Below are 19,306 nucleotides of genomic sequence, written 5' to 3' on the forward strand. Positions count from 1 at the left end.
GCAATGCGCAGGCCACTGCGGGCCACAGCCATCTGGGCCTTGCCTGGGGCGGGTATTCTCTTGGGTGAGGAGGGGGTTGGAGCTGTTGTGAAGGGGGGGAAGGTGGGTGTAGAGGTTTCAGGACAGTATTACAGAATAGGGGGGTGTGATTATGAGATAGGCAGAATAAATACACCCCTCCTCCCCTCCATCCGTCCGCCTCAAGCTTCTGGTATGATGGAGAAGGGGGGGGGGGACTGAACACACAGCTGTCCTCAGCCATTATCAGTGATGGATGAAGGCAGAGCAGTGCATCAATGGCATGCCCGACGCTCACTCACTTGGATGTGTCCTTGTATTGGTGTGTGTGTCTTATTTAACTGTGAGTGTGTGTGTGTGCCCGAAAGAGGAAGGACGGTGAGAGAGAATGTGGTGGCGTGCCAAGAATATCCCGATGACGCAAATTAATCACACTCAATGTTTTAGACAACAGAATGTGAGGAACAAACGAGGAAATATGTGCTCAATACGTTTCCTGTAGTAAATCTTCCTGTTGTTTGATTGGATTTTGAGTGGGTGAGGTCTTATCGGTGCAGCTGTTTCAACTGCCAAGCCATTTCAGCTTCCGCTGACAGCGCTACCTGTAACACTGTGTGACAGAACTGCACGTCCTTCAGTAGCAGGTAATTGTAGCTGTAAGGTTGCAGCACCCAAGCATCAAAATCAGGAAAATGTCCCTGCAAAATAAATAATTTTCAATTGAATTTCCGTGACCCGTGTGTTTGCTCATGGGGACGAATTAAATCCCACATTTTTTACTTGGAGTTCAACTTTGGTGAACTGTGTGACATGCAAATTTGCAATAGCAAGCCGTGTTGACCCTTTGGGGAATGGGGAGCCAGATAGTCCAAAATGGAGAAAGCTATCATAGCTATTAGCTTTGTTGCTGCAAACATTTTCTTTTAACCTTTTGTTCGAGCCACTTTTTAATACATTTTATGAACTTTTTGTTTAGCCTTTCCGCCCTTACAATTACTTTCTTTTGAATGAATTGATGTAAAGTGCTGAAAACAAAATGTGGTGGAGTAAATTGCACAGTACAGAGAAAATAGAAAGAAGCTCAGAGATTGTAACTGACTATTGGTGCATTTCAGTTGTACTTGAAAGTCGTAATGTCCAAGTTCCCAGTTGGGAATTTCCACTGGAACGCCCTTAAGTCAGATTTCTGTCTCGGAAAGTCGACAGAACCGCACTACCCCCGACTTCGTGATCCAAGATGGCTGCTCTGAGTATCAACAGTTAGTGAAAGCTGTAATTTATTCTGTTTTAGCACTACTGTGTATTTGTGTCTCATAGAAATTGTCGTTCACAAATTACTATCCAACTGCTGTCTGTGGACATGTTGCTACTGTGTTTAGTATGCGTAAATACTGCGTAATTAGTTTTTATCAACATCGTTAGTAACAGTGGCCAACTTGGCTAATTGTAAACAATGGCTGGCCGTGCGAGGTTTTCTGAATTGTTAACTGGAATGATGTCAACTCGGGCTTGACGTCATAAATGGAATGCACCATATAGCCCTAGCGTGTTCCCAGTTTGCTAGTGGGGTAGCCATTAGCTCACAAGCTAAAATAGTTCATCAAGTACCTATGTCACTAAGCCTTTAGCACTGCCTATTCTGCAAGGATGGGTGGATGAATTTCTCACTGCCACTTTCTGGTGTGACAGGGCTTTTACAAATTTTCTTATATGTGTTAAGAACAAAGTAATTTTCCTTTCCATGCAACTTGAAAATTCCTGACTTAAGTCCTTTCCTGTTTTTGAATCAGTGTTCTTTAAGGTTGATTGGAGGACACTGGAAATTGCTGGCGAGGCCTGGGAGGTGGAGGCGTAAGATAAGGTTGATGTAAAATCCAAGATGGAGGCTGAACGCTCCAGATAGTTCAGATGTCTAATGATGACCAATGCACTGGTGGATTGTATCTGAAATGTATGTGTGTTGTGGTGGTGGCGGTGGGGGGTGTTAAATCAAATCCAGTGATGTTCAGTCCACTCCCAGTCCACCAATTAAAGTAATCAATGCCACGCCTGAGCATTATGGACAGTGGGTTGTTCTTTGGGCCTTCGTTCACTTCAGCCTGTGGCTTTTGAATACCATTACCTTACCCTTACAAGCGACAAAGCCATTGTCCCTCCGAAACTAATTCTTCCATAATTAACTGTTTGTGTAATCCTGAGAGCTTGCTGACGGATGTCCAAAATGCTAACTCAATCCCCAGCCAAGGTTTCCCTGATTAGATTAGTGTGCACTGAGTCATATTCGCACAATGTTGTCGTCTGACTCAACAGCTGTCAAACACAAGAGATGGGCATAAGCCACCAATTAAATATGCTAATATATTTCATCCTCTTAGATAGGCGTATTGTGTGTGTGTAGCAACCGGAATTGGGGGCGAGTCAGATGTCCTAATTCGCCAAATTTTCATCAGTAATTAAAAGCTCCATTTCGTCAAGTTCAACATATCAGCACACAACCTTCAAGAACAGTAACAACTGCAAGGAGAAGGGGAGTAGATGGGTAGTGGGCTGGTTTTAGCCAATCTAATAAGAGGCAGTAATTTGCATCTGTGTTGCGTGAGAGCAGAAACAGGCTGGTGTTATTAAAATTGAGACTGGTGGTTCTGTCTGGAGCTTACTGATCCATCAGGGAGAAGTGACAGCCAGGCAGACAAGCCTGTAATGGACTGGTCATGGACCAAAGAGCCACCAGAGAATACACCCTGACAAAGACATAGGAAAAAAATGCAGCAGCTAGTGAGAGAGAGATTTTTAAAACATCAAATAAGCTATCAGATATTCAACTTGATAGTTAATGTTTATATTCACAGCAAATCATATAAATGTAAATGCTCTGTATTTGTATAGCACCTTTCTAGTTTTCTGACCACTCAAAGTGTTGTTACACTACATCACATTCACTCACATTCATGCACTGAGTCTAAGTGTTCAAACAGGACTAACATTCATACACATTCATACGCCGATGGAACATCCATCAGGGGCAATTCGGGGTTCAGTGTCTTGCCCAGGGACACTTCGACATGGAGCCTGGAGGATCTTCTGATTAGTGGGAAACCCGCTCTACCGCTCAGTACACATGAACAATATACATGAACACTCATCTTTTTCCCATTAGAAATTGACCATGACACTTCAGTAGCAGTTGCTTTGTTTTACACACATCTATGATCTGTTGTTTGAAATCTTTTTCACAGGTTCACATGTGCCACCTACTGACTGCCCCGTCTCTCCCGCTCCTGGTGGTGTGCAGATGAGAGCTGGTCCAACTGATCACGGGGAAATATTGAAAGACGAGTAACCCTGCCGTTTCCCTCTCTCTACGATTCATTAACCCGATTTCCACTGAGCTCTGTCCCACATGTGTCAGTGAGGCGCCTGCTGAGGATTCTGCCACCCCGCCCGACCCTGTCCTCTGCCCCATCGCACTCTAACTCGCCATCAAACCGACAGATAACTGTCGAGGAGCAAGGCCGCCCCCGAAACGTCGATTCGAAACCTTTCTCTGTGCTCTCTCTAGACTCTTTGCCTGATGATTGCATACTATTAGACTGATCCTCTTTGCTCTTCAAGCAAAAGTACTGAGCAAAAAGCCTTGAGATAGTGAGGTTAAATCTTATATCAGGTAAGAGGCATTAGTAAGGAGGATATCACTTCAAAGAACAGTCTTGAGTGGCTTGTTACTGTTATAAAATATAATTAAATTAAAAGGATGAGTATAAAATCTAAAAATAGTTCTATTTAAATTTGATTATAAGTAATTCGATGATGGCTGTGAAGTGTGATCAGTCAATATAATAGCTCATAGTAGCTAATCAAAGCATATTTAAATTATATAAATATATTCATCTTCATTGTAGCTTCAATTACATTTAAAATTTTAAACAGCAGAAGAAGATAAGAAAACATCAACCTAATAATGCAGGATCAGTATTCACATACGACACATGAAGCAGTTTTCTTTGGTAAAGAAGAAACAAAACAAAACATTTTGACAAACAGACTTGACCCCTCAGGGATGCAGAAAGAGGGAAAGAGCAGCCGTGATATGAAATGTGATTTTAGGTCCATTCATAAACATTTATATGCTGTCAGAGATGTGTTATTTCCGGCATCTCCTATGTCTTCTTATATTCTATGTTTCCTAAATTTTACCTTAGAGAACCTTAGAAAGAAAATAGCCGTACATTTCTAGTCAGTGTTGTTTCTTAGTTGGACTGTGGAGGCAGACTCTTGCTGAACAGACAAAATGTGCCTCAACCGCCTCCACTACCTCACTACATCCTGCCCTCGCCCAAAATCCAGGCCTTGTGCAAACCCCCCCGGGGCATGCAAAGAGGGATTTGCAGTGTACACAGCCATCACTGAGGCTTCAGCCGTGCCCGAGAGGGTCAGTGGATGAATGAATGGACTGACTGAGCTGCTGGAGTCGACCTAGGTATTAGTCACTTGTTAAACCCTATCTACATTTTTCTTTCAAAAACGTGCTCCTCTAATCTTAACACTGTAGTAGTTAATAAAAAGGCAAATAAGCTACGTACTCCTATCCATACCAGAGTTTTCTTCTTGAAAAGGCCCCATCATGTATTTTGTGCCAGTCTACTTCTATTACATACTTGATAAATATTCATATTATCCGTACTCTTTGGTGTGTAAAATATTACAAAAAGGGTTTACCTCCTTTAGCCCACTTTCTCCCACTGTCTCCATTCTAGCAGGCAAAAGGTCAAGGGTCAGACCTGTCCAAGCTCTCCAATGATCAAACACTGCACTTATTCAGCCCCTAGTGTACCCCAAATGACCATGAAATCAACCGTTGCATCATAAGGGAGCATGGATACACACAAACACACACATTTTCTCCTTTTTTTCTACCTTTCTAATCATTATGGCAATCTTTTGGCGACATAATTGACTGATAAAATAGAAGGGGACCCTTGTGGTGTTGAGTTTTGAAAAATATAGCTTAACGTGGCCCCATTCAAACATAAACCACGAGGGATTGGTAACATAAACCACGAGGGATTCTGGAAGGTCTGCTCAGGCCCGAGGTTACCCCAGCACTCCACTATTAGCCCTTGCAAGCCCTATCAATATGTTTCTCATTGAGTTTTACCGCAGTACAGGACAGCCTCCAACCCAGCCATCCATCCATTCAGCCTTTTACTGAAGGTGCATGCAGAGGATGGTTTAGTTTAGGCTAATTTGGTTTACAGGCAGACGGTGTTTATTGGACCAGAAAACCATTTGTTATCTGTTTCCTCTGGAGGAGCAGTCATGAATCAATCTCGATACAAATGTACAAACACAGAAGCGCCCCAGTGATTACTCCAAATAAACACAAGTACACGCATACATGCACACATATACATACACACTCATACACAAAGGGAGGTGTGGGTGTGCATTCACATACACACAAAAACTTGCTCTTATGCACAGACTCACACACACAGTGACACACTTGCTTTAGAAGAGTAATGATCACCTTAACATAGAGGATATGTGTTTGTTACATATGGCAACTACATTAATAAGCCCAGCTGCAAGTGTGAATCCCAATATTTCCAATAGGACAACTTGTTTATACTGACCACAATAAATGCTTTATCTTATAGCCCACCCGTATGCACCAGGGCTGTTGTATAGTGATGAAATGCTGATGGTGGTACCTAATATAAATTGTGCAGTACCATACCAGTCACAGCAGGCTGAATCTGAAACATGTGGCTGGAAGGTCACAGGTTCAGTCCAGATGACAAGAAATGTTTCCATCCATGCCAAAGTAAAAGGGCCTGAATCCAGCTTAAGCAAGACACTGAGCCCCTAACCCGGTCCAAAGATGGCGAATCTGGCTGCCGCTGACCCCAAAACCTAAAAGAAAAAGGATAGGTGTGGTTTGCACAAAATGAGGATTATGGATTTTGTCCCCTATTTCTTACGTTGAAGTTGCTTTATGAAGGAATTGCTTCCCGGCTAGTGTGGCGTGGTCTGATCCACTTAGTTGTTTCTCATTTACAGAGCCAAGGATGTGTGAAAACACCTGATTTTTTTTTCAGTACACATAGAGCAGCGAGCTAGCGGACTGTGAGGAGATATTCACTGAATTTGACAAAAATACCTGTATTGGATTTGAATCATTTACCCCTTAAATAGACTTACTTCTTATGTACCACTTGTGGTGTCTTGACATGAAGATGGATTTTGTTTGATATGCTCAGATTTTTAGATTTTACTTCTCTGGGCTTTCTGCCTCCACTCCAATAATGGAAGTGAATGGAGTTTGGTTGGTTGTACAGAATTGGAAAAAAATCATCTGAAAATGATCAAGAGCAATGTTTTATTTCCAGAACAGTGTCCCGTTACTTTGCACAGCGTGTGGTCAATAGTTTTTCTGGGGCAATTTCCTTTTTGGAAGAAAGTAGGTGAATGAAAATGGTTCACAGGTGCTATGAGGCTAATGGCATTTAAGGTGCTAACCATGAATTTCAACGTCCAAGTCCGGCTGGGGACCCTTGCTGTATGTTCAGTCTACATGGCTATACCAAGGGTAAGTGAGAAATTGTTTGTTGGGAGAGTACTAAAATGTACTTGTTTGCCTGGGCTTTTTATTTTTGATTTTGAAGTGTACATTTTGTGGTTTGTACAGTTTGTACCTGCATTTTTATCATCTTTTTTTTCTTCTGTAAAGCACTTTCTAACTACTGTTTTGAAAAGTGCTTTATAAATTACTTGCTGACCGCAGAGTGTCTCTAAACTGTGTGTGTGTAACACGGTGATTGAAGAGGGCTGTTGATGTTCAAACATTAAACCCTAGAAGCTCATAGCTTAATATACTGTTATACAGCGCAGCAGCTGACAACGAGTTCAGGCTGGTTTTGGGACATGCTTGTGGCTTTAACTGTTGGATGTCATGTTGTGTAGGAGCTCAGGCTCTGACAGACACATTGCGAGGACACTTGGCACAGCAGGCCAATTGCCGCTTTCCTCAAAACAATGGCTTCAAAGAAACATGTAACTTACTTAGAGGACAGCTCTTATTCAATGCCCGGACAACAATGGTGTTCAACATCAATATGGATGGACTATGTGACAGGGAAAGGATGAATGAAGGAAGTGAATGGATGTCAGCACAGATATATTATATCAGGCATCTTATGACTACTGAAAGGTAAACTATGTACTAGGTGAATGTGTTTAAATAATTAGTGCTTCATGGAGGCTTTTTCTCTTCGGTCTTCCCCATTGTTACAATTCTTCCTGTTGTCTTGTCTTGTCACCTATCTTAATCATTGCCTTTCTCTCACTTTTTATCTGTCCTTCTTTTTTTCTGCACTCTCCCTCACTTTTCTTTCTTTCTTTTTCTAGGTGTTGTGTTGTGCAGCCAAGGCCGTTTCTTCCTCAGACCACGCTCTTGAAAGGCTATTCATGGATTCTTCAATGAAACCCTATTACATTTGTGTGTGTATGTCAGTGTGTGTGTGTGTGTGTGACAGAGGGAAAGAGAGTCGAAGAAAAATAAAGCGAGGGAAAGGTATTCTGGGGGCCGGGCTACAGTACCATCTGTATGCAAATCTCCTCAGACTTTGGTAAACTTTGATCAAACACTCAGGCCTCCTTTTCTCTCCCTTCTCTCCCTCCCTCCCTCTCTTGCCTCCCTGTCTGCTATGTGCTCTGCAATTACTGTAGCTCTTTGTCAGGACTGCATGTTACTCAGCTAGGGCAATGGGTTCCCTCGAGGAACTGACCCCCCCCCCCACAACACACACACAACATACATCCATGTTTTCTGCCCCAATACCCCCTGATATCCTCCCTGTATCGAGCACAGCTTCTCTACCTACCATAACCCCAACACACACCATTTCGGAGCACCTGCGACCGCACTGGACCCCACAACAGATGGTGACACACACACACACACACACACACACACAAACGCACATACTCCCCCCACAGATAGCAGGGCTCTTGGCAAACAGAGACCAGTGTGGCGCATGGGTGACGGCCATGCCTTTGTGCAGAGGTTGGGTGCATTGGAGACACACACACACACACACACGCACACACACCAGCCATTGTTTCCTTTATATGGGAAGGCTAACATGTTGAATACAGATCTGGTGTCCAACAGGACAATAGAAATGTTGTGACAAGTGGTGTCAATTAATGCCGGCGGTAATCAAGATCTTAAATCAGATGACAAGACGCACAAACGCACGTGAAAAACACAACCATGTACATCTCCTGTGTCTCTTTAATGTGCATTGGTCAGTGGGGTGTAAGCCCATTAGAGTATTGTCGTATGTGTGTCTGGGCAGCTCCAGCCAGGCAGTCAGTGGGCAGAAGGATAATGGGTATTAAACAGAAAAAAGCCATGGCCATATGTCTGTTTAACGTTGGAGATACTACTCCCTGAACGTCAGCTCCCCTCTAAAACAATTAGCCTCATTTTAGGGAGTATAGCTTAACTGTAGCTGAAGTGTGTGAGTATATCAGTCTGAGTTGGCGGGGGAGTGGGGGTTGATGAGGGTTGTGTGTGTGCACAGCTGAGAGGTGTGCGAATTTACGTTTTTTTTTTAAAAACAGGGAAACCCACTGTGTGGGTTGGAAATGCGGCACTGGACACTGATACGATGTGTGTTTAGCAATTCTGTACACGTGTCTGTGTTCAATTTCTTATTAAATGTCACACTTAATCTTCCCATCTGAAGCAAACTGTCTCTGTTGACTGCAATATATTGTTTTTCTTTACATTTTTTTTCTGGGGGATGTTATTGTCCATGAACTTGTTTTCGTCCTATAATCAAGCAGAATTAGCCATTAGGCAGATGGTAAGGGTAAGTCCCATGAGGGGACAAGCACGTGCACGCTAGACTCCTGTCCCATACAAACACATGTACAGTAAGTGCGCACAAAGACACCAGACCTACCAGACTCCTGTTACGTAATCCACCAGTTCCACTCCCCCACCGAGAGGCTCAGTCGTGTGCTGTCTCAACTCCAAAACAAAGTCATCAGTCTTCATATAGCCCTGTCTATTACATAGAGCACATACCTCTGAATCATTTTGGTCCGGCTCCTTTGGATCAATGGGGTCTTAGGTAGTTCGATGTGCACTGAAAAATTAAAGATTGGAGTATTTAATTCATCCTGTAGTACTGCAATAGTCCACTAAGTAATATATTGTTTTTTTGCTAAAGAAATAAGGGTCACGCTGTCATATTGTGCGATGCGGACATTGCTTTCTTAGGTAAAAAGGATTAATCAAAGTCATCATCAATGTGTGTTTTTATGTCCTGTTAATTCCCTTCTCGGCAAGTCTCTTTTTCTTTCCCTCTGTGAACATACTGTCGTGCTGAATGGCTACTCGGACCGTGGCAACAGATTTCTCTTTCAGCCATCTCCAGAGAACGCCTGGCCAGGCTCCGGAGTGGCACATATTTGGGCAAAGGCCCGGCATTGGAGGCACAGAGGGAAGGAGGAAAGAGGGGAGAAAGAGGAGGAGGAGAAGGAGGAGTAGGTTTAGAGGAGGAGGAGGAGGCCAGAGCCATGTGGCTGATGTTGGTAAACAGTATCCAGCCTTGTCCTGGCATTGTGGCAGGCTGCGCACACTGCCAGAGATATCAGGCGCCCGGGCCACACACAGACCTGGACAAAAGGTAGACTCGCGTACAGCCATTTGCATTCATACGCACACACATGCAGGCAGAAATACACAGACTGCTAACAGACAAATAAAAGACTCACTCTCAGTGTCTGCCACTCAGCAGCTGCTCCAGTTTCCATGGCAACAGCTGGAACAATGTACTAGGAAGGTCTGCGTTGGTTAGAGAGGGATACAGAGAGAGGAGAGTGTGTGTGAGTGTGTGCATGTGTGGATGGTGTGCTCCGGTGCACTTGAAGAGTGTGTGTGTGTGTGTGTGTAGGTGTGTGTGCGTGGGTGGGTGTAAGAGGCTACAGAGGGGGGAGGTAGCCGCAGGGTGCTGAGACAGAGAGGATTCAGAAGACACACTCTTTATTTCTTTGTCAGGATGAGTCTTTGAGAGCTGCAAAAGAAATGTGGAAATTCAGAGGCAAATAGGAAAATCAACAGAGAAAGACACAGGTGTGAAAGGGAGAAGGGGTTTAGGGTGATGCTCACAGTTTCAGTGACAAAAGATTCAAAAAGGGCAAAAGTGAGGATTTTACGATGTCTATTTATTTTTCAAAATGAGGTATTTCAAAGTGCTATCAGTTGCAGCACTAAATGTACATTTTAAAAGTGAAAAAAACAAACATCTTATATCCGTTTACCCAGTTCTATGCACCCGATAGTTACAAATATAAAGAAAAGAGGAAGAAAGAAAAAAGACCAGGTACATGAGGATAGAACACATTTGCTGTACAAAAGATAGGAGAGGGGAAAAATGACAAGATAAAGTGATATCTACTGAGAACTCATTTTCATACGAAAATATAAGTATTAAATTTAGTATGTATCAGGTTCACACTAAAAGCATAAAGGTATGTAGAATTAGTAATATGATACAATACAAAGAAAAAGAAGAAAAAAAACAATATATTGTTATATTACAAATGACTCTCAAAAATCGAGGCCTTACAGTACTTTTAAAGGTATTTAAACTTCCAGTCTAGTTATTGGCAGCTTCCTGACATGTATAAAAAAACAAGGACAAATGTTTGTACAAAACAAGGCAGATTGAGTGTATTTTGTCTGTACACTATTGTTATATACAAAAGTGTCGGCTAGCAAGGTGCACATTTATACATCCACTGACTTGGTTGGAGCACCAGTGTGAGAGAGAAGTGAGAGGAAGAGAACCTGTAGTGGCATTGTTTATGTGACCCTTAACACCTCAGTCGTCATAGTCTCTTCAGTTTTGCAGTGGTGAAGGCAAAGTAAGTGTGCACTGCTTCATGTACGTGAACTCTCCAAGCAAAGTGCCCTCTGACACCTGTCCCTGTGGGAATCACCTGATTCCAGGCTGGTGTCACAGTGAGTACAAAAACAACAAGATACAAATAGAAATGATATAAAAACCGGAGGAAGAGAAGACCAAAACAAGGTGTCCTCTGTCCTTCCTCATTCTTTTCTCTTTTTATCTTTCCTTGATGTGACTGGATTGAAAAAGTAAACCCTAAACATTCTTAACGTCAACAAATGTGCAAAAAAAGTGGCGGCAGTGAAAGTCCAAGCATCCCTCCAGCAACCCCAGTCCCCCCCTCTCCTCCAGGTGTGTATATGTGTATGTGTCGGCATCTGAAGATAAACATCCTCTGAGATGTTGTGTTTGTGTGTGCACTTATACAACAGATGTGCAGGCCTATGTGTCTGTGCTTAAGTGTATAGACCTATCTGTTTGTGTGTGCACATTTAATTGTTTCAGACAGACCGAGTTGAGGCGGGGGGGTCATCCAGGGTATGTGTGAGTGTTTCTGTGTTGTAGTGGTTGTCTGTTAGCGAGTCCTGGCCTGCTCCAGCCTGCGCATCAGCTGCTGCCTGCGGGCCTGGAGCCTGTCTTTCTCCTGATGGAGCCTCATCTCCTCTGTCTCCAGCGAGCTCACATATTCAGTGGCCTTCTTCAGGATCAGCACCTTAGCCGCCTTTTCGTTGTGTGCCAGCTCCGGCACGTGGTCGCGCAGCGTCAGGAAGCTGGAGCGCAGGTCGTTGCGGCGCTGGCGCTCCAGGATGTTGTGGTTACGCCGCCGCTCGCTGTCCTCTGAGTCGGAGCTGCCGCGTGGGCTGCTGTCCCCGCTGGCGCTGCGCTTGCTGCGGGCCCCTGATGTGCTGGTGAATGAGCTGCAGGATGTGGAGGAAGATGAGGAGGATGACGAGATGGTTCTAGTTGGAGGTCGAGGGGCATCTGATGTCTTCTGCTTCTTTGGAGGTGGGGCAGGGTCATCATCTGAAGCGTACGGCGAGGGCGCTGCGTAGTTGTGTTGCTGCTGGTGGACCGAGCTCCTCTTCAGGATCAGCTCCTGAGGAGCTCGGCTGACGAGCCGACTCACCACGCCGGACCCTGAGACGCTCCCTCTTGTGTCTTGACTCTTGGGATGCACAGAGATGGTGACGGTGCCCGTCGCCATGGGTGATGCTTTGTTTACTGTGGAGCGCCTCTTCTCTACTGTAACCACATCAATCTCCTCCTCCTCCTCCTCCTCCTCCTCCTCCTCATCGTCTTCATCTTCGTCTTCATCTTCTTCCTCCTCTTCTTCGTCGTCATCTTCCTCTTCTGGGAAAAGAAAACAGAATATGAGAATGTGACTTAATCGCGCTGACACACCAAGTATTCTATGTATGCTGTTTGCATAAGCAGAAACCTCTTAATGCTTAGTGTCAGTCACTCCTCAACTAATCTACCCTGCAGGCGTTGACATGTTCTCAGTGCTGAACAGACAGGCAGAATTTCTGCCTTTCAGTCTCTATCCCTCCTTCAAAACTTTTCCTAATCTACTCCGGTGAGACAAGACAGTTTTAGTCTGATGCCTTCAGTCTATCAGCTCCGGTCGCGCTGACAGTGTGCGAGGCATTAAGAACCTCACTTTAGTATCAGAGGCATTAAAGTTAAAGTCACTTTAACTTTGACCTTCGATAAAGTAAAAAATCTTGCTTCTTTTCCAGCTGAGCTCCTCATCTTAATACCTGTGCTAAAATTGAGCTGAACAGCTGACACTTATCAGGGACTGGCGCCTTTGAAGATGAGAGGAAGTGGCCAATCATGAGGCAGAGAGTGTGAGGCCCAGTTAAAATGCCTTTGTGATAATGGCTCTCATTATCAGCTCAGGAGCATCTGAAGAGTGTGGCATTTTACAGCTTACAGTAACCCACTTCAGACACCACCACCAGGAGCTGTCTCCACACAAACACACACACACTGAACACACACACACACACACACACACTGAACACACACACACTCTGGTGCTGCCATCAAAACAAAGCTGGGCACAGCTGGGTGGATGAGGGGGCGTGGCTGGCTTTGCCACATGTGAAGCTGGGATTTAGCTGTTTGGTGTTTCACTCTCAAAAGGGAACGGCTCTTTTATTGGAACTGGAAAGACTATAAATAGAAGAATGAGCTCAACATTTCTGTTTGGAGAGCTAAAATATTAAGTAGTGTTCTTTCTAGGAACCCAGTCAACGTTTCTCCCTGACACATTTTTTCTGCCACTGTCTTACAGCTGTACAGCTGGGTTTTTGAAGTCTGGGTCCCATTGTAGCCTTTAAAGTCTGTGTCTCTTTAATGAGAAATAACGCGTGCAACACAAAGAAGGGCGCGTCTTAACGCTGCAAGCGACGGAAGCGCACTGGGGCGGTACTGTGCGCAGGGTGGTGGGGCGGCAAGCGATCGGATCACCACCCTTTTAAGCCTCGGAGCTGGACCGGCGCCAGGGAGACAGCTGTCGAGATGGAGCGCTTGCTCAAAGCTGTAACCCCCCCTAAAAGAAGCAGCCAGGGCCCTCCTCCGTCCTCTTTTCTTCGCGGTGGAGGAGGTGTTTGGCTAGGCTGGCTGAGTCTACCCTCTGTGCCAAGCTGGAGGCCTTTGTACTACTGTTTCACAGCGAAAACACGCTGATAAGGGCTCGTGAGTGTTTGTTTAGGGAACTCATGGCAGTAATAGATGGGGGATGAAGTCGTAGGGCGATTAAATACACACATCACTCATTTCCCAATCTAAACACAACTCTTTTCAAAATAATCATAAAACAGGAGTGTATCAGTCTGTATTCCTGAGTGTGTGGTTTGGTTGTGGTGGCCTATCATTCCCCCATGCTATCATAGTGTAACCCATGTTCTTATTCATGGGGCTAATTTTGGTTATCAGCTGAACTCAAGGCGTCTGTTTGTACAGATTGGCTAAAAGAAGTGCCAATTTCTCACCCACTGTGCGCAAATTGTCCCATAATCCACGCGTAATGAAAGCAGTCACGATAACATGAACCTGACACTTTATCAGTTCATCACATTATTGAACACCTTTTCATCTTCCCCGCACCCGCTCCGGCTGCAGTCAGTGAGTGTGGTGTCTTTTTGTTTGGCTCGGGTGCCAACTGAGTTCAGGAAGGCACACAATTCCCCATTTTACTGCCATCTGCCGGATGAACAGCCGGCTGATTACATAAACCCCGTCCACTGTGTCACTACTCCAGTGTGCGTGTGTGTGTGAGAGAGAGAGAAAGAGAGAGAGAGAGAGTGTGTGCGTGGAATGTAACGAGGTAATCCGATTCTGGGCCAGTCATATGAACAAGCTCCAGTAAGTCCAGTAATAATAATTATACTAATATTACTACCACTAATAAGAAGGGATATTGTAGTGTTGGATGTGTTCTTGGTACCAAAATTTCTTTAAAAAAACCGTAAACAAAGGTTTCAAGGCATCTTCACATTCTTACCGGAGTCACTGGGAGCGCTTGCGTGGGTTGTGGATGTGTTAACGGTCCCGGATGAGTCCCTGCTGCCGTTCTTCTTGTGGACCGGGAAAGGAAAGACTACCGTGGGGTCCACACACTCTGACACCGAGCTGCGGCTCACCGCCTCCGGTGCCTTGACGCACACGTTCCTGCCGCCTCCTGTGGCAGTGGAAATAGCCTTGCCGAGTTTCTCCGTGACCACCCGCTCCAGCTTTTCCCTGGCAGAGAAGCCACTCCACATACAGTCCTGGATAATGATGCTATTGGGATTAGAATCCAAAGCGGAGCCGAACAGGTCACCGTCGTCGGACGCCCCCCAGATATCGTCCTCGGGCAGGAGCAGAAGCTCAGAAGCCCAGTCCAGTGGGTCCCCTAAGCCGAAGCCCAGAGGGTCTGCTTCCGGGGAGGCAGTTGCCGGCTCCCCCGGTAGCGCGGCTCGGCTTGGGGAGAGGGGAGGAGTGGGCAACAACTCGAATTTCTTCCAGATGTCCTCCCCCGGTGGCGCAGAGTCGGGACCACAGAAGTAGAAGTCGTCCTCATCCGGGTAGAAACACGGTTGTAAGGAGTCAAACTCCAAATCGGAGTTTTTACTGATCGCCGGCATTCTATCCCACAATCGAAAAACCTGCAAAGGAACAAAGTAGACTTTAGTCTCCAAAAGGAAAGAGCGTCTCTCCCCATTCCCTCTCTCCTCTGTCACACCTGAAAACTACTCTGCAGAAAGAGCCCGAGTCAAAGCCCACACACAGACACACAGTCTGCTCCACTAAATTCCACACTCACTCCTCTGTGGGGTTTAAAAACCACACAAATCTCACAGGAGAATGTGCGTAAATGTGACCGTGACGCACAAACTGTGCAAAACGACGCATTGCCTCACTAGTCGCTGGCTCACCACTCACTAAACCCGCCAGAAAATGTGATTAGGACACACACACACACACACAAAAAAAGAAGCATGTTTACAGAAAAACACACGTTATGACAACAGTCCAGTCTGACAGAGGCTATGTTTTGTGTGAAAAATATGGGGAAATAATAACGCGCTTCTAAAATTAACTGCTGAAATGAGGAGATGCTCACCTTGTCCTGACTCGGGATGATAATGTGCGAACCAATTTTTCTCGTATCTCGCAGTCAGTAATACAGACACCAGATTTGGAGCAGTCATCTACTTTGGGAGCACAGACAGTCCTCTGACACACATTGTGGCTGGCTGCAGAGTGTTATAGACTCACTTCTGTCGGAGATAACTCCTCCCTCCATGGCTTGGGGGGGAGGGGGGTACAGTCGGGCTTTGGGTTTGTTGCGGCGCGGGAGACTGGCTGGCTGGGAGCTTTCTTTCAAGGTGAATCGAGAAAATAGCCTAAACATTGCAGCAAGAATGCAAGCAAGAAAAAAAAAACAAGGTGGCGAGAAAGGGCGTGAAGGAAAGGACGAAAGCAAGGAGGCAACTGAAAAACATAAATAGTAAGAAATGAAGGAAGACAGAATATATATATTTTTGACAGCTTCAGGCAAAATGTATTTTCTCTCTCCCCATCTCTCCACTGGGATGTCAGACCCAGTATCAGCTAAGAAACAGGGGCCGTTAGGAATTTGATCTCGCTCAGGTTGCTCAAGGGCATTGCAGCAGCCTGGATCCTGCTGCTGACCCCGGGGGCTGTGATGTGAAGGGCAGTGTTTTTTAAATCATCAACCCTGCACACAAACACACAAATTTTCCTCAAATAACATTTATTTGTTGCACATTCATAAAAACATATTGAATGGAAGTATTTTGAAATGATAGATTTTTGTTTGAAATAAAAACACAAAGAGCGCATAATTAGTTAAAATGTAGGGAATTCTAGTGGTGAAATAATGATATATGTATGGAATTTATAATCATATATTCTAAGCATCACTTTTTATGAATTTACTTCAGGATGTAGAGATATATTCCTACACGCTATACTGCTCCTCTCTTGTCTCCTGTAGAGCTCTGAATATCATTTTCTCTTTTGTCTGAGGGCCACCGGCATCCCTGGATGAAAGACGAAGTAAGGCTCACTGCGCCCTCACACGGACACTCAGAGAACAGCACGCGCACCACCACCAACAACACAGCCAACCAAGACAAAGACATGAAGACACAGAGTCGATTTTTCCCAATTGAAAGGAGAAAAAAATGCCATTTGCAAAAAATAACAAACTCGTCTCGGGGCTATAAGGAGCAACATTTCTTCACACAATAGGCGGTGTAGGGCCGGGGAGTATTCAGCTGTCTCCGGGATAAGACAGGATACGAGAAGAGCATGTTACGTAACCACAAGCGGTGGTTGTAGCCTGGAGTCATTCCCATTCCCTTTTCTAATAACAGTTTAGGAGGAATGGCGCATCTGTAATTATGCGCACAGGCGCACACACAGTCCCTGATATTGACTTATTCAAGGAAAACGTTTACAATACGGATTCCAGTTGAACTCCAGCTGTGAGCAGGAAGAGTGCCCTTCCAGTATTTTTTTTCAACCAGACAATAGAAGTTGATAAAACCAGCATTTAATATTTAAAGGTGCATCTATTAAAACATAATAATAATATAAGGGACCAAGTTAATTTCTTGCCATGCTTTTTAGTGTAAATTAATGAATACAGAACTGAATTAGGTGACATTACCATATAATACCAGAAACAGACTTTTTAGTCCCTGCATGTAGAAATAATGTTTTGTTTTTTTCTTCTTGGTTGGGGTTGAGTTCAAATGACCACAGCCAGTGAAAAGTGAGAATCTACAGCTGTTTTGTCCACAGAGTAGGAATAGCAGGGAGTTTCCTGGGACTGGCTAGTCAGCTCCCAGGATCTAGGGAGATGGTTTGGGAGTCAAAAACTCCCCACAGGCTCTTGTCCATCCGCTCTTTTACTTTTTCTCAAACTACTGTTCAGCTCTGACCCTCTAGCAGAAGCTTCCTCTGCTGTGAAACAAAGCAGAGAGTGGGAGTGAGAACAGAAGGGAAAGTTGTTGTTTTTTTGTCCAGTGCAGATAGGGTGAGGACAGGAAGCTGTATACTGCTGCTTGTTTTCTATGCAGAGTAAACACTTAAGAAAATAAGCTAATGGAAAGGGGAATATTGGCTTCATGCTGTTGCAGTGTGTCTTTGCATAGTGGGAAAGACACACTGAAAGAGATGAGTGCATTCACACAAACTGCACATGTTCGCCCACGAATTTGCACAAAACAATGGCCAGATGTTGGCATGATTATTATGTCTGGTAATTGCTGATTTGTATTCATATCAGTTAACCCCCACCCACACACATACAAGGGAAAAAATGCTCCCCTTCTCCCTAGTTGTCTACAAATGACTATATTCATAGAATTATTGCTCAGTATGTAGTCTCCCTCATTAAAGAAACTCTTGCTCACAATGGGACTCACTTGGATAAATAAAGTCCATATAAAAGTAGACAGGGACGCAGTGAGAGAGGCAGACTTGTCAGAGGTGGACTGACACTGGCGTCTTTGCCTGTTGTTTTTATGACAGTTATGGCATGCACAGTCTCCCTCCCACCATTCGCCACTAGACTGGGAAAATGGATGGTTAAGCAATTAGGCCAGTTTTGATAAAAGATTCATAAGTCACCCCAGTGGATTGTGCAAAGACAAGCATGTTGTGAGTAAAACCTGCTGCAGTGACATGGGGACGGGCTGTGTTAGGTCAGAGAAGCACGCACATCATGTCAATATTTGAATATTGTATGTCTGTGTAGGTAGGTAAGGGGGGGGGGTGACTGTGTGTATAGGTTCATATTGCTGTCATAGTTTTGTGTTCAGTGTAAACATACAGGGATGCAGTTGACCTGAATAAATAGAGCAGGTATACACAGTCATCACATCACCTCAACTCACCCATGAGATGGCAAACATTCGGTGAGAGTGCTTGAGAGTATATTGCTTGCTTGCTACTGTCATTCACCGTTCTGTTTGTGGTCTAAAATTGTTGCACAGTCTCATATGGGATTTCTATCTGTGCTTTGTTAACTCCTTACACACATTTGAAGCAAATACATATATGGATATAACCTACATTACAAACATATAACAGAAGACTACAATGCCAAATAGACTTGTATGAAGCTATGGTCTATGATTTCATTGAATGCTTTATCTGGACAATTTGTGTCCCACTCAATTACATGGTTATATTACTCTAACGTGGATGTACATTTAAAAAATAAAATGAAACATTTGTTGTCTTGTTAGTAACACTTATTCCTCCCTCTGCTACTATATTCAAGATGCTCTTGAGCAAAGCCGGGCCATGAATGCCATTGGACAATGTTATGCTTTGTATATAAACACATGGGTATTGTCGCACATTTTATATACACTCAGTTGCCAGTTTATTAGGTGCACCTAGCTAAAAGTAATGTAGTCCAATACACCAGTCTTGCGATAAATGTTTTTGTTGAAACTGTTAGAGAGATGCCGGTTCAACCATATGATCATTTAGAGGCTGCAGTTTGTGGTGCTATTGAACTGTCTATCTCATTTGGGGTTGTCTCTATATAATGCAATACAGTTCAACAGCACCTCCAAATGATCTGAAAAACCCAACAATATAACCTTCATGAAGGGAGGATTTAATGCAGGACTGGTGTATTGGACTAAATAAAAATAAAAACTTGGTATAGGTATAAGCTAAGACAGCATCCTTTATGTTTTGTGTTTTCATGTACTTTTTATGCTATATTGTTTAACTAAAGTATCATTTATAAAACTTATATATTGTAAGTTTATTATAGTATGAGATTTCTATGAAAGTGGAAATTATTGTGTGAGACAAAACGCTGT

At 44.1% G+C, this 19,306-nt stretch overlaps 1 protein-coding gene across 1 annotated transcript; it reads right to left on the reverse strand.

Moving 5' to 3' along the window:
- Window positions 1-10,236: 10,236 nt before the first annotated feature.
- Window positions 10,237-15,708, reverse strand: mycn (MYCN proto-oncogene, bHLH transcription factor). Its single transcript, XM_038727172.1, has 3 exons — window positions 15,556-15,708; window positions 14,455-15,097; window positions 10,237-12,293 (listed from the first exon to the last, which is right to left on the reverse strand). The coding sequence occupies exons 2-3, from the start codon at window positions 15,074-15,076 to the stop codon at window positions 11,518-11,520; spliced, it is 1,398 nt and encodes a 465-aa protein (XP_038583100.1). The 5' UTR covers window positions 15,077-15,097; window positions 15,556-15,708; the 3' UTR covers window positions 10,237-11,517.
- Window positions 15,709-19,306: the final 3,598 nt, after the last annotated feature.

Source organism: Micropterus salmoides, unplaced genomic scaffold (assembly GCF_014851395.1).
Source record: "Micropterus salmoides isolate LMB-PRFRI ecotype aquatic unplaced genomic scaffold, ASM1485139v1 Ms_hic_scaffold_18, whole genome shotgun sequence".
NCBI classification, from domain to species: domain Eukaryota; kingdom Metazoa; phylum Chordata; class Actinopteri; order Centrarchiformes; family Centrarchidae; genus Micropterus; species Micropterus salmoides.

What these genes read in the sequence shown, in the direction of transcription:
- mycn (XM_038727172.1), bottom strand. Translation starts at nt 15,076, where the DNA reads ATGCCGGCGATCAGTAAAAACTCCGATTTGGAGTTTGACTCCTTACAA. An exon ending in AAGCGCTCCCAGTGACTCCG is followed by an intron (nt 12,294 to 14,454) that starts GTAAGAATGTGA and finishes TTCTTTTCCCAG; the next exon opens with AAGAGGAAGATGACGACGAA.